General features: G+C 39.5%; 1 protein-coding gene across 2 annotated transcripts in view; it reads left to right on the top strand.

Moving 5' to 3' along the window:
• rnf34a (ring finger protein 34a) overlaps nt 1-24090 on the top strand; it is a 31103-nt gene extending 7013 nt beyond the window's left edge. For both annotated transcript variants that reach the window (XM_043715734.2, XM_043715732.2), the window contains exons 4-7: nt 15212-15271; nt 20834-21038; nt 21120-21152; nt 23077-24090. In XM_043715734.2, coding sequence (XP_043571669.1) covers nt 15212-15271; nt 20834-21038; nt 21120-21152; nt 23077-23261 — 483 coding nt within the window. In that variant the 3' untranslated portion in view covers nt 23262-24090. The remainder of the gene's footprint in view (nt 1-15211; nt 15272-20833; nt 21039-21119; nt 21153-23076) is intronic.
• The last annotated feature ends 642 nt before the right edge of the window (nt 24091-24732 follow it).

Below are 24732 nucleotides of genomic sequence, written 5' to 3' on the forward strand. Positions count from 1 at the left end.
GAGAAAACAGCAAAAATCCTATATCTGTTTTCCTCAATAGTTTCACTCTTCCCTATTTCTTTGACCTCTTACTTTTTTATAATTTAATACGAAACATATCAACTGACTTTCTAGATGTTTTTACATTACTAAAGTAGTGATATTAAAGTAGTGATGCAGTCTAAATTATACTTTTAATTTATAATTGGAAGTCAGAATATCTGTGAGTTTTCTCACTATATTCATTCAGTACTGTAAGCTAAGAAATCATCATTTGATCCTCAAGTTCAAATAGCCAAGTGTTCGGAGAAAATTGTTTGAGATTATAATTTCCTTGACTAATGTGACTGTTTGTACTGGTTTTATTTTTCCTCTGCACATGCATATCCTATAGCCTAGCACCCATTCCTCCTTTAATATGTTTTTATTATTAATTTTCTTATTCTGGCTTCTTTTTGAACTGCAATGTATTATTCCATGTCTCTTTATTACAAGAAACTTTAGTCAGATAACAATGAGCCAGCTATTGTTTTTCTTTGATTCTAAAAGGCCTTTTGCCAGTCAGAGGCTACTTTTCTGTGGCTGGCTGATTGTATCTCTATGGAATAACTGCAAAGATTCTTGATTGCTCTTCAAGCAATGTTACTTAAAGGCTGAACATTTTCTAAATGACAGTTCTGCTGGTTTTATCTGAACACCTGTAAAATCCAAGTCAACAATTATTCTAAAAAAAAATCAGCAGCATTCAGTGCTGATCTCACAGAAATTTGCCCACAAAGGTTTAGTGATTTTCATAACATTAATTTCTTCTTGCCACTAATTTGGCACAAGTCAAAGGGATCTCCAGGAATTTAACAATGGAAGTGTCATTGAACATGGTAAGCAGCCAATCATATTGAATTCCCAAACTGAAAAAAGAAAGTAAAATGCATTGCTTTTTCACAATTTAATTATAATTTTAGAACGTGAAAGACATGATTGGGTGTTAGTCATGGAATTATGGTAGAAGCTAAAATATCAAACTTCTTAAAATTAGTGAGTTTTTAATGGGCGAAATAGACATCCCACAAATATGCATTAGGTTTACAAGGCTAATGAGGCTGTTCAGAAGTACAGATCAACTTAGTAAGCTGTTAAAAGATATATCTTATTGAACAAGGTATAATTTGTTATTCAAGGGGAGTTACAGAAATAAATTAAATATAAGGGCGAGTTATCATTCAGTGATTTTTAATTGATTGATGTGTGGAGAAAACTCAACTTTCTGATACAGCCTAAAGCACTGACAGCATTTCAGGATTTCTTTGTTTAGCAGTGAATGCCAAAATATGTTTGCCAGTTTCAGAAGTAATTATGGTGAATACTGGCAATTCCTTCATCATTATGAGCATAGTCTGGTCCAGTATTTTAGTAGGTACTCCTTTGAGACTTTGCATGTGTGTGCATGTTGATAGGTGAAAAAAGTAAAGAAATTTTCTGGAGATATTTCTGTAGCTGTAACTGTGTGTAGTCACACAAACCTTTCTGAACATAGTAATTCAGTCACTAGTGTAATGACCTTCGAACGGTTGACAGATGTTACTCTCATTTTCAATACATAAGAAACAAACGACAGGCAAAAGTATATATTGGGCCACTTCAAACTAATGCTGGAAGCCTAGTGATGGGAGATAAGGAAATAGCTGGAGAACTTAGTGTCAGTCTTCACAGTGGAAGACATGAGTAATATCCCAACAATTAAAGGGAGTCGGGGGCTGAGTTGAATATGGTTGCTATTACAAAAGAGGAAGTGCTAGAGAAGCTAAAAGGTCTTAAAATTGATAAATCTCCTGGCCCCGATGGGCTACATCCTAGAGTTCTGAGGGAGGTGGCTGAGGAAATAGCGGAGGCATCAGTTGAGTTCTTTCAAAAGTCACTGGAGTCTGGGAAAGTCCCGGATGATTGGAAGATCGCTGTTGTAACCCCCTTGTTCAAAAAAGGAGCAAGACAAAAGATGGAAAATTATAGGCCAATTAGCCTAACCTCGGTTGTTGGTAAAATTCTAGAATCCATCATTAAGGATAAGGTTTCTAAATTCTTGGAAGAGCAGGGTCAGATTAGAACAAGTCAACATGGATTTAGTAAGGGGAGGTCGTGCCTGACAAACCTGTTGGAATTCTTTTGAAGAGGTGACAAGTAGGTTAGACCAGGGAAACCCAGTGGATGAGGTCTATCTAGACTTCCAAAAGGCCTTTGATAAGGTGCCACACGGGAGGCTGCTGAGTAAGGTGAGGGCCCATGGTGTTCGAGGTGAGCTACTGGTATGGATTAAGGATTGGCTGTCTGACAGAAGGCAGAGAGTTGGGATAAAAGGTTCTTTTTCGGAATGGCAGCTGGTGACAAGCGGTGTCCCGCAGGGTTTTGTGTTGGGGCCGCAGCTGTTCACGTTATATATTAATGATCTGGATGAAGGGACTGGGGGCATTCTAGCGAAGTTTGCCGATGATACGAAGTTAGGTTGGCAGGCAGGTAGTACGGAGGAAGTGGGGAGGCTGCAGAAGGATCTCAACAGTTTGGAAGAATGGTCCAGGAAATGGCTGATGGAATTCAATGTGAGCAATTGCGAGGTCTTGCACTTTGGAAAAAAGAATACAAGCATGAACTACTTTCTAAATGGTGAGAAAATTCATAAAGCCAAAGTACAAAGGGATCTGGGAGTGCTAGTTGAAGATTCTCTAAAGGTAAACATGCAGGTTGAGTCCGTGATTAAGAAAGCGAATGCAATGTTGTCATTTATCTCAAGAGGGTTGGAATATAAAAGCACCGTTGTGCTACTGAGACTTTATAAAGCTCTGGTAAGTGGAGTTGAAATGCCCATAAGCCATGATTGAATGGCAGAGTGGACTCGATGGGCCGAATGGCCTTACTTCCACTCCTATGTCTTATGGTCATTAGTGAAAATGTTAGAGATTCTCTGTCACTTTAGTTGGTTAGAATTCCAACTCCTTCCCCATCAATTAAAATGTCCACATTTAAAGGATAATCATTGTCCATTTATTTTATGCCTATTTGAGTTGCTGGTTATAGCATCTTAAGTTAGTCTGTTTATTTAAGATACATTAGTTCTGCTTATTTGATGTTAAAGCACACTGTTAAAGTAAAATTATTTATTACTTAAGGTATATCAACCAAGAAATCACTAATTATCACATTTAAAATCAAAAAGGAGTATGGTTTTAGGTGGTGATCATTTAAAGGCGTCACTCTTCTTTGTCACTTCATTATATCCTGTGAATTGGGAATGCATTGCATAGAGCTTGGCCTAAGCTGTATTTATGAAGACTGAGCTTCACAAAGATTTACCATCAGTAACAGTGAAATCTGTTGTTTTTGGGTGTTCAGGACCAGGACCAGGACCAGGACCAGGAAGAGGTATTATAGATGCTGATGTTTCTGTGTCTTTCTGTTCTCCCCACCCCCAACCAGCACCACCATTTTTCTTTCCTCATAGAACTTTTTATCCTCGAGTGAAATGTATTGTATTTCACTAGAGGCGGGGGGCATGGTGGCTCAGTGGTTAGCACTGTTGCCTCACAGCTCCAGGATCCCAGGTTCGATTCCAGCCTTGGGTGACCGTCTGTGTGGAGTTTGCATATTCTCCCTGTGTCTGCGTGAGTTTTCTCCAGGTGCTCCGGTTTCCTCCCACAGTCCAAATATGTGCAGGTCAGGTGGATTGGCCCTGCTAAATTGCCCATAGTGTTAGGTGCATTAGTCAGAGGGTCTGGGTGGGTTACTCTTCGGAGGGTCAGTTTGTGCCGAAGGGCCTGTTTCCACACTGTAGGGAATCTAATCATTTATTTCTTCTCCTATTTGACATGAATATTTCATAATTTTGGGACATTATTAATGTCTTCCACTGTGAAGACTAATACTAAGTATTTATTCAATTCCTCTGCCATTCCCTGAGGTTCCTCATTATTATTTCGCCAGTATCATCCCCAAGGAGTCTATGTTCACTTTGGCGTCTCTCTTCCTTTTTATGTATTTAAAGAATCTTTTGTTGTCTGTCATGTTATTATTTTATTTATTTACTAGATTTAGTTTTTTTTTAATAGCGCTTGGTTTTCAAAAATTTCTAGTGTCACACCACTAATTTTTGTTGCATTATATTTTTTTCTTTCAATCTGGTGCTATTGTTAACCTCTTTGGTTAACCATGGTTGACTTATCCCTTTTCAAGAATCCTCCTTGCTGGAATATTTATTTGTTGTGTGCCATGAACATTGCTGCCTATGATCCTCAATCATTTTGCTGCTAAACTCCTTTCCCAGTCCACCCTTCAGCCAATTGTGGCCTCAATCCTTTGCCAAATTTAATTAAGGGTAATTACGCAGTTGTTTCTGACCCAAGTTGCTGCCTCTCACTGAATGTTAAATTCTACCATATTATGGTCACTGCTTCCAAGGGGATCTTTTACTCTGACATCCTTTACTACATGCCACAGATTCAAAAGAAACTGATCCTGGTTGGTTCCATGACAGTGTTCTAGGTAACTATTCTGAATACACTGAATTTTTCATCATAGATTCTGCTGCCAATCTAATTATCCCAAACTACATGAAAATGTAAAATCATTTATGATTAATATACTGTCTTTTTTACATGCCTCACAATTTCCTGATTTATTCTCTGTTCCAGTGTAGCTACTGTTAGGGGATCTTAATATTGCTCCTACCAGTGTTGTCTTGCCCTTTTCATTTCGTCCCTCCACCCACATGAATTCTGCGTCTTCTGTTTCAAGATTATTTCTGCAATCGTATTTATTCCATCCTGTATCAATAATGCAACCCTGTCACCCTTTCCTTGCTCCCTCATAATAAATTCCCCTGTTACTGACTGTAAGGTGATCTACATTTGTCTTCACCAATCCTTTTCTCTTCACATAACTATAGAAACATTTACAATAAATTTTATGTTCCCTGCAGGCTTGCTGTTTTACTATATTTTCCCTCCAATCAATCCCTTTGCTTTTCTTTGCTGAATTTTAAACTGATGTCATTTGTTTTTTCTGATCAATATGTATCTCCTTTCTTGAATCTAATACTGCCTCTAATTTACCTTGTAAGCCATGGTTTGGCCATCTTTCCCATTTAATTTTGCACCTAACAGAAATAAACCATTGCAGTTCAGCCATGCACTTTTTGATTGTCTGCCATTGCCTTTCCAGCATCATCCCTTTAAGTAATGTTCCCCTAAATATCTCAAGCAATTTGTGCGTCCTACCTTTATAGTTACCTCTATTTAGATTCAGGATCTTGTCTCTGATTCAGCTACATTAGTCTCCAATTTGATGAAGACTTTTTTATTATTATATTTTATTATACTCATTGTACAACTAGAATGCTAATTATTTCTTTCTCATTACACAGTATCTAGTCTATGATGGCCTGTTTTTCAGTTGTTTCGTCAACATATTGGTGCTGTATACACTTTAGAAATTACTGAGGTATTTTAGGTGTTAGAGGTGATTTCCTTGAATTCCAGGAGCAGCAATTACTGTTTTATATGCTGTTGCATTGTTTTGGAACTTTGGGAAAAAAAAGTCAAAACAATAGCAGTTTAAAAGGGAGAAGAGCAGACAAAGGAAGCACATGGTGAGGACAGTGCAGGAGAGAGAGAGAACCTGCACAGTTACTGCCTTTGCTGTTTGAATTCGTGTATTGCTGGACATCGGAGTGCATCTGGGAAAATTAACAAACAGTGAAATTCACAATTAATCTTGGAGGAACTGTTGGGTGAAGTTCACAGCACAGAATCAGATAAGTTCATTGTTGTTTTAAGTCTGTCCAAGAGAGAGGCTGCAGTAGTGGGTACAGTGGATTCTTTCTTGATTTATATGTTTTTGGAGATAAGTCTCTTGATTAAACTTAAAATATAAGCCATAGCTATTAATTTAACCTGGAACAGTGTAGAAGAATAAGATGGTGTTATTTTCTGGGTCTGTAACTTTGTGAAGGAGCAAAAAATGGCCTTTGCAGTGATATGTACTTCTGGTCAGATGTGGGAGTTTAAAGAGAGTTTAGGGGTTACTGCGGATTATATCTGCCATAAATGCTGTTGGATGCAAATCTTATCAAATCGAGTGGATCGGTTCGAGAGACAGATAGAAGTGATGAGGAATTTGCAACAGCAACAGTATGTGATGGATGGCAGTTATAGAAAGGGGGGAACGTTTCAGATACAGTCACGTAGATGGGTTAACTCCAGGAAGAGTAAGAGAGGTAGGCAGCTAGAGCAGGAGTCTTTTATGGATATACCCATTTCAAACAGGTATGCTGTTTTGGGAGTGATGGATTCTCAGAGGAACGTAGCACGAACAGCCAAGTTTCTGGTGTTGAGACTGGCTCTAATACAATGAGGGGTACTTCGGCTTCCAAGAGATCAATTTTGTTAGGGAATTCTGTAGTCAGAGGTACAGACAGACGTTTCTGTGGCCAGCAGAGAAAAAGCACAATGGTGTGTTGTTTCCCTGGTGCCAGGATCTGAGGGGGTGCAGAATGTTCTCACGGGGAGAGGGGCCAGCAGGAAGTCATTGTCCACATTGGAACCAATGACATAGGAAGGGAAAGGGTTGAGACTCTGAAGGGAGATTAGAGAGATTAGAAATTTAAAAAGGAGGTCCTCGAGGGTAGTAATATCTGGATTACTCCCAGTGTTACGAGCTAGTGAGGGCAGGAATAGGAGGATAGAGCAGATGAATGCATGGCTCAGGAGCTGGTGTATGGGACAAGGATTCACATTTTTGGATCATTGGAATCTCTTTTGGGGTAGAAGTGACCTGTACAAGAAGGACGGATTGCACCTAAATTGGAAGGGGGCTAATATACCGGCAGGGAAATTTGCTAGAACTGCTTGGGAGGATTTAAACTAGTAATGTGGGAGGGTGGGACCCAGGGAGATAGTGAGGAAAGAGATCGATCTGAGATGGGTACAGCTGAGAACAGAAGTGAGTCAAACAGGCAGGGACAAGGTAGGACTGATAAATTAAACTGCATTTATTTCAATGCAAGGGGCCTAACAAGGCAGATGAACTCAGGGCATGGTTAGGAACATGGGACTGGGATATCATAGCAATTACGGAAACATGGCTCTGGGATGGGCAGGACTGGCAGCTGAATGTTCCAGGATACAAATGCTACAGGAAGGATAAAAAGGGAGGTAAAAGAGGAGGGGGAGTGGCATTTTTGATAAGGAATAGCATTACAGCTGTGTTGAGGGAGGATATTCCCGGAAATACATCCAGGGAAGTTATTTGGGTGGAACTGAGAAATAAGAAAGGGATGATCGCCTTTTTGGGATTGTATTATAGATCCCCCAATAGTCAGAGGGAAATTGAGAAACTTGTAAGGAGATCTCAGCTTTCTGTAAGAATAATAGGGTAGTTATGGTAGGGGATTTTAATTTTCCAAACATCAACTGGGACTGACATAGTGTTAAGGGTTTAGATGGAGAAGAATTTCTTAAGTATGTACAAGAAAATTTTCTGATTCAGTATGTGGATGTACCTACTCAAGAAGTTGCAAAACTTGACCTACTCTTGGGAAATAAGGCAGGGCAGGTCACTGAGGTGTCAGTGGGGGAGCACTTTGGGGCCAGCGACCATAATTCTATTCGTTTTAAAATAGTGATGGAAATGGATAGACCAGATCTAAAAGTTGAAGTTCTAAATTGGAGAAAGGCCAATTTTGATGGTATTAGGCAAGAACTTTCAAAAGCTGATTGGAGGTAGATGTTCGCGGGTAAATGGATGGCTGGAAAATGGGAAGCCTTCAGAAATGAGATAACAAGAATTCAGAGAAAGTATATTCCTGTCAGGGTGAAAGGGAAGGCTGGTAGGTATAGTGAATGCTGGATGACTAAAGAAATTGAGGGTTTGGTTAAGAAAAATAAGGAAGCATATGTCAGGTACAGACAGGATAGATCAAGTGAATCCTTAGAGTATAAAGGAAGTAGGAGTATACTTGAGGGAAATCAGGAGGGCAAAACGGGGACATGAGATAGCTTTGGCAGATAGAATTAAGGAGAATCCAAAGGGCTTTTACAAATATATTAAGGATAAAAGGGTAACCAGGGAGAGAATAAAACCCCTCAAAGCTCAGCAAGACGGCCTTTGTGTGGAGCCACAGAAAATGGGGAGATACTAAATGAATATTTTGCATCAGTATTTACTGTGGAAAAGGATGTGGAAGATATAGACTGTAGGGAAATAGATGGTGACATCTTGCAAAGTGTCCAGATTACAGAGGAGGAAGTGCTGGATGTCTTGAAACGGTTAAAAGTGGATAGATCCCCAGGACCTGATCAGGTGTACCCAAGAACTCTGTGGGAAGCTAGAGAAGTGATTGCTTGGTCTCTTGCTGAGAGATTTGTATCATCGATAGTCACAGGTGAGGTGCCGGAAGACTGGAGGTTGGCAAACGTGGTGCCACTGTTTAAGAAGGGCAGTAAAGACAAGCCAGGGAACTACAGACCAGTGAGCCTGACCTCCGTGGTGGGCAAGTTGTTGGAGGGAATCCTGACAGACAGGGTGTACATGTATTTGGAAAGGCAAAGACTGATTAGGGATAGTCAACATTGGGCTTTGTGTGTGGGAAATCATATCTCACAAACTTGATTGAGTTTTTTTGAAGAAGTAACAAAGAAGATTGATGAAGGCAGAGCAGTAGATGTGATCTATATCGACCTCAGGAAGGCATTCGACAAGGTTCCCCGTGGGAAACTAATTAGCAAGGTTAGATCTCATGGAATAGGGAGAACTAGCCATTTGGATACAGAACTGGCTCAAAGGTAGAAGACAGAGGGTGGTGGTGGAGGGTTGTTTTTCAGACTGGAGGCCTGTGACCAGTGGAGTGCCACAAGGATTGGTGCTGGGCCCTCTACTTTTTGTCATTTACATAAATGATTTGGATGCAAGCATAAGAGGTACAGTTAGTAAGTTTGCAGATGACACCAAAATTGGAGGTGTAGTGGACAGCGAAGCGGGTTGCCTCAGATTACAACAGGATCTTGACCAGATGGGCCAATGGGCTGAGAAGTGGCAGATGTAGTTTAATTCAGATAAATGCGAGGTACTGCATTTTGGGAAAGCAAATCTTAGCAGGACTTATACACTTAATGGTAAGGTCCTAGGGAGTGTTGCTGAACAAAGAGATCTTGGAGTGCAGGTTCATGGCTCCTTGAAAGTGGAGTCGCAGGTAGATAGGATAGTGAAGAAGGCGTTTGGTATACTTTCCTTTATTGGTCAGAGTATTGAGTACAGGAGTTGGGAGATCATGTTGTGGCTGTACAGGATATTGGTTAGGCCACTGTTGAAATATTGCGTGCAATTCTGGTCTCCTTCCTATCGGAAAGATGTTGTGAAACTTGAAAGGGTTCAGAAAAGATTTACAAGGATGTTGCCAGGGTTGGAGGATCTGAGCTACAGGGAGAGGCTGGACAGGCTGGGGCTGTTTTCCCTGGAGCATCGGAGGCTGAGAGGTGACCTTTATAGAGGTGTACAAAATTATGAGGGTCATGGATAGGATAAATAGACAAAGTCTCTTCCCTGGGGTCGGAGAGTCCAGAACTAGAGGGCATAGGTTTAGGGTGAGAGGGGAATGATATAAAAGAGATCTAAGGGGCAACGTTTTCACGCACAGGGTGGTACGTGTATGGAATGAGCTGCCAGAGGATGTGGTGTAGGCTGGTACAGTTGCAGCATTTAAGAGGCATTTGGAGGGGTATATGAATAGGAAGGGTTTGGTGGGATATAGGCCGGGCGCTGGCAGGTGGGACTAGATTGGGTTGGGATATCTGGTCGGCATAGACGGGTTGGACCGAAGGGTCTGTTTCCATGCTGTACATCTCTATGACTCTACTCCGCTACAGTATTGTTACTAATTTGATTTGCCCAATTTATATGCAGATTAGAGTCACTCATATTACTTGTGTTCTTTTTATTGCATGCGTCTCTTAATTTCTTGTTTTATGTCATTCCCAATATCACCCCAAAGTTTGAAGTCTGTATACACCCCTCAATAATGTTGTTTTGTCCCTTGGTGTTTCTCAGCTCCATCCATGCAAATTCCACATCAGAACTAATAACCATCATTATTGCATTCGTTTCCTCTTTGACCAGCAATGCATCACCACCACCTTTTACCTTTTTGTCTGTACTTCCTAAATACATGATACCAAATTTCTAATAGTAGTTGGTTGGTAATTCCCTTAGTTAAGGTCCCACACAGCAGTCCCTACACAAACTGTGCTCCTTGTGAACTGCGTGGATAGTGTCTTCTTTTGCTTTTAAAGATCTGCTCAGAGAATCTGTTTAACCATTTTTATCAGCAAGACATTTCGACCAAGAAATTCGGGTGCTTGAATCCTACAGCCATAATCAGGCAGCTACTTCCTTTAATTAGGCCATTTTACTGACTTAAATGATCTAATCTAATTTTACCTCTACAAGTTGAACTTAGAAAGGACATACCAATAATAGATCACTTGGAGTTCATTTCACACAGCTGAGGCTTGACACTGCTGCAGTCTCAACACTAATCATGTTCCTTCCAAATAAATTGATAGTTCTAAAATGACTTTCTTTTTAAAAAGAAGCAAAGTACTGAGCATGTTGAAAATCTGAGGATGCAAGCTGTTTGGTTGTATGCTAATTGGCAAAGCAGGGATGCTGTGGGCAAACAGGTGGGCACCAAGTTAAGCACGTAGAAAACAAGCAAACAACATTGAGATGTACCCTAGTCCAGTCTGAAAGTTGGGTGCCCCTGTGCACAAAGTGTCACTACTGCAGCCTTTCAGTGCAAATTGTTGGTATACCCTGCACTGCAAATCTATGCTTTCAGAGCACATTGAAAGTGCAGAGTAAAAGTGCCAGGATGGACTTGGATTGGTAAGATGCAACCATCAATGGAAAAGGAGTGCCTGTGGCTGTTGCCAGAGAATTGTGTTCTGAGATTTTGCCAGCAATGTGTCCAACATGGACATCATTTGAAGCAAGAGATCATTTGCCAAAAATGCTCTCTGGTTTCCTTGTTGAGTATTCCTGATGTTGAGCTTAGTTGCTAAGTTTTGTAAAATGAATATTAATAAGGCTAGTTGTGATGTTAACAAGGTATCATAGAATCTCTACAGTATGGAAGCAGGCCATTTGGCCCATCAGGTCCATCCTGACCCAGACCCTATCGCTGTAACCCTGCATTTCCTATGGCTAATCCACCTAGTCTGCACATTTGTGGACAATTTAGCATGGCCAATCTACCTAACCTGCATATGTTTGGACTGTGGGAGGAAACCCATGCAGACATGGGCACAATGTGCAAATTCCAAGCAGACTGTCGCCTGAGGGTGGAATCGAACCCGGGATCCTGTCACTGTGAGGCAGCGATGCTTACTACTGAGCCATTGTGCCACGCACCCAGGTGATTAATGATTAATAATGACCAACAATTGGTGTCTCAGTAATGCCGAGCAAGAATCTCACTGTGATGTTTGTGAATAGCAATAAAGATGATGTATGATCGTCTTGATACTGAGTTGGGCACAGCTATACTTGTAGCCCTGTTCTGCCACACTTGTCATAATACTGAATCCTATACGATTCCACCCATTGCCTACTACAATTCATCACTGGATTTGGCCAGACTGTAGAGCTTATAATCTAGTCTTTTGATTGTTGTATTACTTAGTTCTGTCTGTTGCATGCTATTTGGCATGCACGTAATCCTGTGGCACAGCCCTGCCAGTTTGACAACATTTTTAGGGATGTCTTGTGCTGTTTGTGACATGTCTTCCTGCACTTTTTGTTCTTCTGCTGACTGTGTATCACTGTACTATTACTTTAGGATGGGTCTGCCCTGGCAGTTTGATATACCCAGTGATGGTAGTGTCTGGGAAATTGCCTGTCTGTTTACTAGACTAAGGCTAATGCAAGTTATGTTCACTAATCTTACTCGTAATCGTAGTGTTATGAAATTTTTATCTGAATATTAATTAAAATATCATTAGATATATATCTACATCTTGGAGTTTTTGGAATGACTGGCTGACCGCAATGGGGAAAATACTGCATTTACGAAGAACACAAAGTCTTTGACTGGAGTGGCTCGGTCTGCAATACTTTCTGAGACAGGCAAATGACACTATTTGAGTATAGTGTCATTTGCTGATGGATTTTAACACAACAATCAGACAACTTGCCCAAAAAATCAACAGCTGTCTCCCCCCCTCCCTTTCTCCTGAAATTCCTCTCAACGAAGTGAGGGTTGAAAAGTCACTGGAAGGCCTTATCACTGCAAGTGGAGTTCTTAAGGGAGAATTCCAAACCAACAGTAACTGCCCAGCATTTAGACTGGAAAGCAACTTCAGCCGTGCACCAACATTTGGACAATTCACTGATAACTGGAGCAAAAATGTGAAGTTTTTTTGGTTGCAGTAAACTAACTTTTTAGTCTTTACTTAAGGAACCTGGCTTACTTGTTTCTAATACTGAGTAACATATAATCTGATACATGTATAATTAGCAATATAACTTCCCTTTTTAAATTCACTTTGTCAGACTAGCAGAACAAAGAACAGAATCCGTTCACCCCTTCTAACTCCGTAATAACAGAAAAATTCAATGAACTGGACAATTTGTTTACACAAAAATCCCTACTGTAAGTTAGTTGAATTCATATTGCACCCTGCTTGGTTTACAATAGAAAATGTACTCTACTGACGACTTACCCCAACAAAAAGTTTTTTGTGTATTTGAGACTCGAGACTTTATATGCATTCAGATAAATGCAGCTGAGTATTTTGATTTATTTGTAGAAGTGTTCCTTAGAGAAAGTAGTGCATAAAAATTCTGTAGAATTTGTAGACCTATGCATCTGTGATATAATGGGTTTCTACATTATTAGACATAGAAGATCTGTGCAAAGTGCTCAGTAACTAAGTCACAAGCCATTTCGGTCAGCAAACGTCTAGTTTTTTTTGTGATGCTCAAATAACTTTAGTTGAGAAGGTAACTTTTTGAGACTTAATGCAAATGAAATGTCACTTTGTATGAATGTTAAAATTGAGTACTAATATGAAATTAATTTTGAATTTTCTTTTCCAATGAGGATCTTTCTAGCAATGTCCTTTTAAAGTATCACAACAAATACAATGACAGCTGGTTGAAACAATTAATTCAGTATTGAAGGAAGTGGCAAATCCTACAAATAACTTTAGTTATTACATCATGATGTTAAAACTGGTCTGGCTATTTTAATTTCATTGATTTTTAAAAAGTTAATTCTGGAATTAAAGCATAATACATAGTGGATTCTTGAATTAGTAACAAATACAAAAGATACGGGAGAAACTCAGCAAGTCTGGCAGTTTCTATGAAGAGAGTCAATTTTGAAGCCCAAACACGACCTTAACTTTGTCACTGTAAATCAAACTCATGCTTCCCTTTATGTGGGGAATTTTCTTTTGAGATTACAATTTCAAACTCATTATTTACTGAAATGCTTTGTCTGAGTGTAACTTTCATGTCGATGAGCCAAATTATATTTTTAGATGGAGAGATTTTAACTTTTTCTGTTAAGGATACCCTACCATACTGAAGGTTCCACCCGTATATTTATTGTTAAGTGCAAATCCATGGAGGCAAACAAATGCTCACTTGTGCCTCAAGCTTGCTCCAAATAGAACATTTCTGGAAAGTTAACTGTTTCTCTCTCCACGGACTGCCAGATTTACGAAGGAGTTTCCAGCATTTCCTATGATTCTTCTAATTCCTTGCAGAGTATTTGCAGGTGTAGATTCTTTGTTACTTGATTGGGGGGGTTAGCTCAGTTGGCTGGTTTGCAAATCAGAGTGATGCTAATAGCATGGGATCATTTCCTGTATCGGCTGAGTTTACTATTGTTATGTATTGTAGTTAGATGTATGCTATCCCTTTTCAGAGTGGAAGCTAAGGGAGGCACTCTAAAACTGACTGTGAAGTTGAGAGGATGCACAATGAATTATTCCCTGTTCTAGTTTACTCTCCATCTATCTCTTCTGTTTATGGTTCTACTGAACTACAAACACCATAACGAGTAAGGTCAACCTTACCTGAAGCAATGCGAATCTTGGGTTAAAGCAGCATCAGTGTGTCTCTAATGGAAAACCAGTCCTGTGGCCATCTTGGACTATGGTAACTTTACTTGATGAAGGATTCTAGTGAAATTGTACTTTATTTTTCATTCATGGGATGCGAGCATTGCTGGCTGGGCCAGCATTAATGTCCATCGCTAGCTCTTGAACAGTTGCAGTTCCATTTGGTGTAGGTAGGCCCACAATGCTGCTAGAAAGGGAGTTCCAGGGTTTTGATCCAGCAAAACTGAAGGAATGGTAATCTGTTTCCAAATCAGAATGGTAAGAGACTTGGAGGTGAATTTGCTAGTCATGGTGCTCCTATGTATCTGTTGCCCTGAATAAATCCTCCTCAATGGAAATACTGATACATTTAGAAGGTACTGCCTAAGGATACACACGCTAATCCCCAAAAGAAGTAATATAAACAAAAGAATTAATATTTGCTGAATGGTGATAATAGACATTTGTGAATAACTCATATGCCTGCCTCTTGTGCTACTGCTAGATCAGTATATGTATATTCTATTGTATGGTAATTCTTCTGCATCCACAAGGGTTCCGTTCTTGAAAACCCCTGTGACTGATTAAATTTGTGTGTGGAGTACGTTTAAAAATGGTCTATGCCACTAGATGTTGATTGTTATTACTACTTACTTGCAGATAGAGAATTTACTGTATTTACATTGTATTAGAATCATAATTCGTAATGTGAACTGACTATACACTTTCATATGCCATAACTGCATTCCTCTCTGATCACGTATAATAAACTTTCGCTCACTATTTTCAAGCTATCAGCTGGTAACATTTGTGCAGTCATCACATGGCTAATCCTTTGGAGTTTAAAAATCAAACTTTTAAAACCATCTGGTTCTTCACAGCAGTTGAAACTGTTATCAGACTGTCTCCTCCAACTGGTCTCTCATTACTTGCCAAATTTACATATGGTGACTTATCGATTGTATAATAATTTTTGTTTAATTCATGAGAAAACTGCAGAAATACTGGTTAAATTGTTCTAGGAATTAAATTGTTAGGAATTACTTAAACATATGGCAATTTAATTTCTTATCCACATTTTTAAACAGGGAAGGGAAGAGGCAGCATCTCCAATGAATAGTGGATCTGTATCACAACATCAGGAATATGTAAGTGTAAGATTTTTGCAATCATTGGGGATCAGCATCCATGGGCACTTTTGTAAGTCACCTCAGGCTGGATCAAAAGAAATGCAATGACTTTAGTTGCCCAGCTAAGCACCTTGGTTGGCTGGCCCACTGGTTTGCCATGCAGAGTGATGCCAATGGCATGGGTTCAATTCTTGCACTGGCTGAGGATACAATGAAAGACTCTCTTCTTCTTAACCTCTCCCCTTGCTGGGAGCATGGTGACCCTCCTGTTAAATCATCACCAATCATGTCTCTCTGATGTGACTTTACCTTTATATATGAATGAGGCTTAGACTATATGCCATCATAATAGTAATTGAATTGAATTGAATTTATTGTCACATGTGCCAAGGCACAGTGAAAAGCTTTGTCTTGCAAGCAATACAGACAGATCATAGTTAAGTAGCATAGATAAGTAAATAATAATAGGTAAACAGCGGAAAAAACAAAAACACAGGTTCAGGCGAATGTTAAGAGTTTGTGAGTCCATTCAGTAGGGTAAAAACTGCCATGAAACCGGCTGGTACATGTGTTCAGGCTTCTGTACCTTTTCCCTGATGGTAGAGGTTGTAGAAAAACATTGCCACGGTGGGATGGATCTTTGAGAATGCTGGTGGCCTTTCCTTGACAGCGGGTCTGATAGATGGATTCTATAGACGGGAGATTGGCCTTTGTGATTGTCCAGGCCGAGTTCACCACTCTCTGTAACTGTCTCTGATCTTGAATGGTACAGTTGCTATACCAGAAAACTTAGGAGGGGAAGTAGGCCATTTTGAGGTTCAAGCCTGCTTCAATAAGATCCTGGCTGATATGTTTGTATTCAGAATTCCACATTCAGGTAGAATGCTCTCTTGCGCAACTATAAACATTGGCAAAGGTATTCGCCGTCATGCCAAATTTCTTCAGCTGCCTGAGGAAGAAAAGTTGTTGGGCCTTTGTAACCAGTGCATCCACATGAAGAGTCCAAGAAAGCATGTGTGGATGACCACTCCCACTTGTTTCACCTCTCTGCTGTTAATGTGTGGGTGGGCATTAGTCAATAAGGAATTTGTTGGTTTTGCCAGCATTGAGAGCAAGGTTGTTCTCAGTGCACCATTTTCCCCAGGTCTTCCACCTCCCATCTGTACTCTTTCATTGCCATCTGAGATTCGATCAACCATGGTGGTGTCATTAGCAAACTTGTAAATGGCATTAGTCTGGTATTTGGCAATGCAGTCATGGGTATACAGTGAGTACAGTAGGGGCTGAGTTCGCATCCCTGGGGGGTTTGAGTGTTAGTGAGGATGAAATATTGGTCCCAGTCTTCACTAATCGTGGTCTGTGGGTCAGGAAACTGAGGATCCAGTTGCAGAGAGTGGGGCTTAGTCTGAGATCACTGTTAAGTAATTAGTCTCGAGGGAATAATAGTGTTGAAGGCTGAGTAGGATTCTTATGTAGCTGTTCTTGATGTCAATATGTTCTATGGTGGAGTGAAGGGCAAGTGATGTGACATCTGACGTGGATCTGTTGGTCCGATAGGCAAATTGGAGGAGTCAAGAGTAGTGGGGAGGCTGGAGTTGATTAATGCCATGACCAGCCTTTCAAAGCACTTCATGACCACCAAAGTTAGGGCCACTGGGTGGTAGTCATGCTGCATGAGCCTCTTAGGCACAGGGATGATGTTGGCCCTTTTGAAACCGGCACAGGGAGAGGTTGAAGATGTCTCAGAAGACCTCTGCCAGTTGATCTGCACGTGCTCTGAGTGCACAGCTTCTGTCTGGTCCCATTGTTTTCCTTGGATTCACATGAAGGAAAACTAATCTGCCCTCTGATAGTGACTGTTGGGATAGATTCAGCAGGACTTGTCAGAATAGGTGTTACCTCTCCACCGAAATTCTGCTCAAAGTGAACATAGCAGGTGTTGATTTGGAAGGGATATGTCATAGTCTGCTATCTTGCACTGTCTCTTTTTAGAACCTGTGATATCATTCAGTCCTTGCCATAGTCGCTGGGTGTCCATCTGGGTCTCTAGTTTGGATCAGTATTGGTCCTTGGCTGTCTTAATGGCTCTGCGAAGGTCATACTTAGATTCCTTATATTTGAGTGGGTCTCCTGATCTGAAGGCTTCATGCTTGGTTTTTAGCAGGTTCTGTATGGCCTGTTTCATCCAGGGTTTCCTGTTGGGGAACACCCAGATTGACTTCCTCTCTATGCAGTCTTCTACACACTTGCTGATAAAGTCTGTGACGGTGGTGGCATACTTGAGCAAGGTACCTGCAGACTGTTTGAACATGGCCCAGTCAGTCGATTCCAGTCAGCACCAGAGTTGATCCTCCGACCAGCACTGGACATGTATCAGCAAGGGGGTCTCCTGCTTGAGTTTTTGCCTGTAAGCTGGGAGAAGAAACGCGGCATTGTGGTTGGAATTCCTGAAATGAGGGTGGGGGATGGAGCGCTAGGCACTATTCACAGTGGTGTAGCAGTGGTCTAAAATGTTCGGACCCCTGGTGGGGCAGGTAATGTTCTGCTGGAACTTGGGCTACACCTTCCTTAGATTGGCTTGATTGAAGTCGCCAGTTACATTAAACAGGGTCTCGGTGTGTTCGGTCTCCAAGGTGTTAGTGGTGGAGTACAGCACATCCAGAGCTTCTTCAACCTTTACTTGTGGCAGTATGTATACAGCAGTTAGTATAGCAGCTGATTTAATGTAGGACAAGTATTAAAAAATTAATTTCAGTATAAAACATTTTATTTACTTGAACAATTCTGCTCTCATTCCATCATATATCAAATAAATAAAAAGGTTTCTCTCTTGTTAACTTGTGCCATGCATTGCAATAGAAGTTCACTTGCTTTGCTTTGAGTTGAACTGTTGCAGTTTATCTGGTGGCTGAAAACTTAGATTATAAGTAGCTCAAATGAAGCCTCTAGCTGCAAAGTTGTCTGCCAAAATGACTATAAATAAATACTGGATTCAACCCTATTTGCAAACGTGCCCATTTCTTCATCCAAGCCAGAGCCATCAAAGATAGAACATCATTCCTGGATGATATGATTCTTCAGTCTGTTCCAAGTCACTATTGGTTTGAGAACCTGTGAAGATCTGAACTGAAATACTTGAACTAAGCATTTTAAATTACAATCTCATTTTTTTCTCAGTTTCACTGTATGTTCATTCACCTACTTGACCTGTTTGTGAAGCATATAACCTAACACTTTATCCAGCCATCACACACCTTCTAACTTAGGAGGGGAAGTAGGCCATTTTGAGGTTCAAGCCTGCTTCAATAAGATCCTGGCTGATATGTTTGTATTCAGAATTCCACATTCTCATCTATCCCCAATAAATTTTGATTCCCTTACCTACCTCTGTCTTAAAAATATCCAATGACCCCACATCCACTGCTGTCGCCAGAGTTCAAAAGTCATGCAACCCTCTGTCCATCTCTTGGACCATTTCTGTCCAAGAATGATGACCCCTAATTTTAAAAAGTGTCCCCTAGTCTGGATTTGACTGCAAGAATAAGCATTCTTCCATGCCCACTTTAAGACTATCTTAGAAATTCCAATCAAATCACGCATTGTTCTTCTGAATTTCAGAAAGCCCAGCATTTCCAGTTTTTTTTTCTCAATAGCCAACCCACTCCAAGTATCAATCTAGTAAACCTTGTCTGAATGACCTTCATTGTATTTACATCTTGAATAAGGACACAAATACTCATCACAGTATTTGAGATGTGGTCTGTTATGCCACTGCTCCATAAACCAGAACCCACTTACCCACACATCTGTAATCTTATTTGTCCTTTGTCAATTTGCACGAGACTCTGGCAGTAATCTGGAGATTAGTACTTTTGAGGTTCTGTTTTTTAATTCAACACCTGATGTCCTATAAGACCGTAGGAGCAGAAATTAGGCCATTCAGCCCACTGAGTCAGCTCCGCCAGTCAATCAGGGCTGATAAGTTTCTTAATCCCATTTTCTCACTTCCTCCCTCTAACTTTTGATCCCCTTTACAAACAACAACCTATCTATTTCTGTCTTAAATATACTCAATGATCTGGCCTCCAGAGCCCTCTATGGCAGTGAATGCCATATATTCAACACTCTGGCTGAAGAAGTTTCTCCTCATCTCCATTCTGAAAGGTCTTCCCTTTACTCTAAAGTGAGCCACTCGGGTCCTAATTTCTCCTACCAATGGAAGCATCTGCTGAACATGCACTCTATCCAGGCCATTCAGTATTCTAAGTTTCAATTAGATCCCCCCCCCCCCCTTCCTTCTAAACTCCATCAAGTATAGATCCAGAGTTCTCAAACGGTTAAGATGTTCATTCCTGGGACCATTCTTGTGAATATGGTCTCATGGCAGAAACTCTTTCCTGGCTCTACTAATGTGTAGATAATGACACGGGTCATGACCGTAGCTGGTCTGATAACTCCTATTTTCCATTTTATTTCTTAGATTAAACTTTGAGAATGTCTGTTCACTTGATTAGCTCTTTTCCTTAATCATCTGCAGAAAATGTTTCCATCTAATTTTTTCTAGCTAAATTTCTGATTTTTTCACTCATTAGTCAGATTGTGTTTTGAAGTTTGATACCATCTTGAACATTTCTGTGATTAACCACAGATGATGGGTCATCCCCTTGAATTGTTCTTGTTGGAATGCATGGATGTATTGTATATTCTGAAATATTTCTTCAAATGTCTGGTACTGCGTCTCTATTGATATATCCTTAAACCTTATCTGGCAGTTCACTTGATTTTCATGCTTTTGTATTGCCCATTCTAGTCTTGGATCCACCTTTCTCACTTCAGAAGGTTCACAAAATTAAATCTCAATTTCTCATGGTCTCCTCTTAGGCAGCAAAGGTGTATACTGTGTGTCTGACGTCAGCTGTACCAGTTGAGAACCGGGTGCTTCATGGAGGGAGTGTTTCCTGCTTATGGACAAGCAAGCTGAACAAAAACTGATATAGTGGGCCATTGGTGCCTTTCCTGCACTTTATGGTGAACAGTCTAGTAATCAGTTTGCTCCCAGCCAAAAATCTTCCTGCAGAAGATGAAATCACAAACTGGTGCTTTTACTTTTAAGAAAAGACCTTGGCAATGCAATTGAAATATTGTAAATCCATTTTCTGTTTTTGCAGGCATTGTTATCATTTGAATGAATTCCCCCACAGTCACGCCTACCTCACTCAATGTTTCTGCTGTCAAGCTGTGTTGCATACAGATAATGCTAATGCAGAATAAAAATGACCCACTCTCACTTGTATTAGAAACAATATTTCCATTTGTTTATCCCTGGTAGGGAACTTTACTTCAATCACACTTTTAAGAAAGTTGTGGGAATAACCAGGGGGTAGAGAGCTGTGTGATAACACACCACTTTGAAACTGCAGTTTAAGTCCAGTGCCAAATGAAAATTACTGTGTTAATGAGATTGGACAATTGTGATCTAAATACCAATTAAAGGACAATAATATTGAAAACAGATGTCATTTTTACATTGTATTAATCATAAAACCAATATATTAGCATTATTGTGCAACTTTTTTGCAGGCAAATGAAATCATTCCACCCAAAAAAACAAGAGCCTCGTTGTCAGATCTATCCAGTACTGAAGATATTGAAGCATTGACCGTTCGTCAGCTGAAGGAAATACTGGCACGCAACTTTGTCAGCTTTTCAGGGTGTTGTGAAAAGTGGGAATTAGTGGAAAGAGTGAAGAGATTATTCAAAGAAACAGAAGAAAATCGCAAGTTCTGTAAGTTTATCTCAAATGTTTTATTAGAAATTTATTCATTTAATTCAACAAGTAGTGACTTTTAAAATGTTTCTGTTGCAGTGGAAAATGGAAATAACCCAGCTGTAGCTGCTGGTAAGTTGTCAACTTTTCTTGGGCTTTTTCTAAGTTGAAAATAAAGTATTTTGCAGTTAAGAGGTGTAGGGTTGAGTCTGCAGAAGAGATTCTGATGAAATTATTTCCATTTAACAGTTTGCCGAATCAACATGTTTTTTAGTAAAAAGTCCATGTTCTTACTGTTTTGAGATACTGCCGTTAAGTTTCTCTCTGCTGGGCTGCTATAATAAAAAAGAACATCTACATGTGATATTGTTGGACCTACTCTGGTGCCCTGAGATGTAGGGAAACTTGACCACCTTTCAGGCTCTCTGCCTGTATTCCTGATGAAGGGCTTTCGCCTGAAACGTCGATTTTATTGCTCCTCGGATGCTGCCTGACCTGCTGTGTTTTTCCAGCATCACTCTAGTCTAGACTCTGGTTTCCAGCATCTGCAGTCATTGTTTTTACCTAGGAGATAAATGTTTCCATGGAGCCATAAGCTTAAGTATTCACATTTAGGCCTGTTGGAAACCATTGCCTTATTTTCTTCTACACTTGCATAACAGAATATTCTGCATATTATACTTAAAGTCTCTATGAGCAACTTTTTTCATACTACCAATGTTCTGCAGAAGGTTTCTTTTAATAAGATTGGGCAGGACTTTCAAATACTTTCCTTCTAATCATCATGTACAATTGAGATCTCATTCAAAGTTATCAAAAACATCTTTCAAAATATATGGCATGTTTTATACAAAAAACAATACTTGCCAAACGTTTTTCTCCATACTTTTCAAATGTTTCAAGGGTTAAGCTATTATAATGCCTGAGGACCGAAAATAAGGAATAGTGGGTGAGCAGGGGCAGATGAGCTTGGTGGGTGTGGTGAAATTGCAATGACTTAGTTGTTGGCATACTTACTTAGGGACCAATTCCCATGTTGGGAAGTCCTGATCAAGCAATAAGAAACGGAAAGTTTTACTCTGTAAATTCAATTAACTTGCCCATTAGTAATCATTTTAGTAGAATTGAAAGTTTCTAACTTTAATATTAATTAGAATAAGTTTTCAGTTCTTGGGTGGTCACCTGTTATAACTTAACACTGATGACCCATTTAAGATGGTGTGTGTATATAGAGGATACATTTTATAAGTAAAATTCTTACTCTATGCTCCTGTAATCCCCTAGTTGGGCACAACTCTAATAGCAAACTTGCCTCTAAAAACAATGAGACTGCAGCTCAGCAGGAAGTGACCCATACATTCTGCCTCATTCAAAATGAAAATTCTCAAAGTAATAAGACTGCAATTGGTTGTGGTTTGGATAACACATGTCATGTCAAGCACTCAGGATTAGTAATGTTAGATTTTTCAAAGTAATACTATTGAATAGTTACATGAACCCTTCTTGTTTTCTCTGAACTATTGAATCTAAACCTTTACGATATGAAGAGGAAACACTTTTGAGGTATTTCAGTTAGTGTTTGGCAAAATATTAATCTTCAAAAAGTACAATTTGAATTGAGAAAAGCAAGAATATTTGTAAGCTGTCAGTCAATGCAAAAAGCAAACAAGTTGATCTTTTGAGGGTGGCTCCTTCAATGCTAACAAAATGTTCTACACTGGCTGATAACTTGACACTGATCATCACAAATTAAGTTGATACTTGTTCTGCTTAATTCAATAACAGTACAATAGCATGTTTCATTTTTAAAGTTCTACCATTCCATTCTTTTAGCTGGTTCTTCATAACAATGCATGGTATTGATTAGGGAGTAGCAATAATCTGGTCATGGCAAGCACAGCTATTATGCAATTTTGCATTCTATAGGTGCCTCAATATTAATATTGAAGTTTAGTTTACTACCAAAACTATGCTTGATAGGTTTTTTTTCATTAGTTAACCAGTTTTTCTTCTCCTCTTCCCCCCCCCCCCCAACCGTGATTCTACATTTTTCCAGTTGAAGAACAGCTGCAGTTCAGCAGTGACGAGAATCTCTGCAGGATCTGTATGGATGCAGTGATCGATTGTGTTCTCCTTGAATGTGGTCACATGGTCACTTGCACGAAATGTGGAAAGCGCATGAATGAATGCCCTATTTGTCGACAATATGTTGTACGGGCAGTACATGTCTTTAAGTCTTAAATTTGGGAGGTGTTTGAATGAAGAGAATATGGCTTTTCCTGTTGTTAGATGAAACTTGATGGAGAAACATTTTATGCCCATATCAATGACTGTAATTTGTTGTAGCCATTTTGGATAGTTTGGAGGAATGGAATTTCTTTTAATTTACTAAGTTATCATTACTTATTACTGGGAGCCTTAAGGAGATCAGAGTTAAACTATGTTAAGGTGCAAAAAAAAATTACTGAATTATAACATTTATCAGCACTAAGTCTGAGACTCTATGAAGGATATGCTGGGGGGGGGGGGGGGGGGGGAAAAAGCAAAGATTCTATTTTAAACTTTTCATATCAATTTTATAAGTCTCCTAAAACATTTGCCATTTAGTGGATTCATGTGGGATAGAGTAGTCATTAACTAGCCTGCAGACTTGCTCTCAATATGAATTGAGCATCTAGCAGTGTCCAATGAGAACAGAAAGGAAACCTCACGAGCAATCTTACATTTACTACTAACTATCTTGGTTTCTCATTTTTGATTTCTGTACTTTTTGTATGTTTTTAAAGTTCATTGCCTAATAAAGAATTTATTGGAATAGCAATTCAGTCAATTTGACAAATTAGTAAAATCAATATAACTTTGCAAAAATGTTTCTGATCCTGACATGTGCTTTGAGTTTTTTTGTAGAAATAATGAATATTTTTTCATTCCACTTTATTCTGTTCCTCCTTTCTTTTGTCCTCCTACGTTGTACAGAGTTGCCTGAGTCTAAATGAAGCCTAAATACTTAAAAGGAGTTGAAACAGCTATTATGCAATTTTACATTAAAAACATTGTCAAATCTGTGGTATTTATTATTTCTAACTGGATTGATTACACTGGCCTATGGACTCATTAACAACTTAACAGAATTTTCATAAGAACACTGTGCCTTTTAAAAATACAAGTGACTTCTTCAGTGTCCAGTTTGGTAAGTAGTCTTATGGGCACTTGCTACCAGCGTACAAGTGAGTCTTCAGTGAAAGGGATGAGCAACTATAAGAAAGAGAGCAGAGGAACACTGGCTAGGAGGCAAAGTAATAATAACAAACTATATGATGCAAATTGGAAGATGATTACCTTATTTGTATTCCACCTAGGGAAAACAGGAGAGATATCCTAGCTGTTGATATCAGGAAAAAACAAACAATGGGCCTGGTAATACAAACTACATTCATCACTGAACTATCACTGCCTTGTACTCCCCTAGCATATTACCCCTTCTACTGCAGAACTAGAAATAGATTTATGAATAACTTTTCATTTTACTTCCCCCACTTTAAGATAAATACTTAAGTTTTTGTGGGTTTTAATATCTCTTGCAGGTTATAAACTGCAACAAAAGCACTTTCTTGGCATAAACAGCAGAGTATTTAGTTCTATGTTCTGACTGCTGACTCCTTATGGACAAAGTCCAAGGTGGGTCTGTGCTTCCTCTCCATATGTGCAACTT

The sequence above is a fragment of the Chiloscyllium plagiosum genome, unplaced genomic scaffold (genome assembly GCF_037043375.1).
Source record: "Chiloscyllium plagiosum isolate Xiang-an unplaced genomic scaffold, Cpla_swu_hap1 HiC_scaffold_24, whole genome shotgun sequence".
NCBI lineage: Eukaryota > Metazoa > Chordata > Chondrichthyes > Orectolobiformes > Hemiscylliidae > Chiloscyllium > Chiloscyllium plagiosum.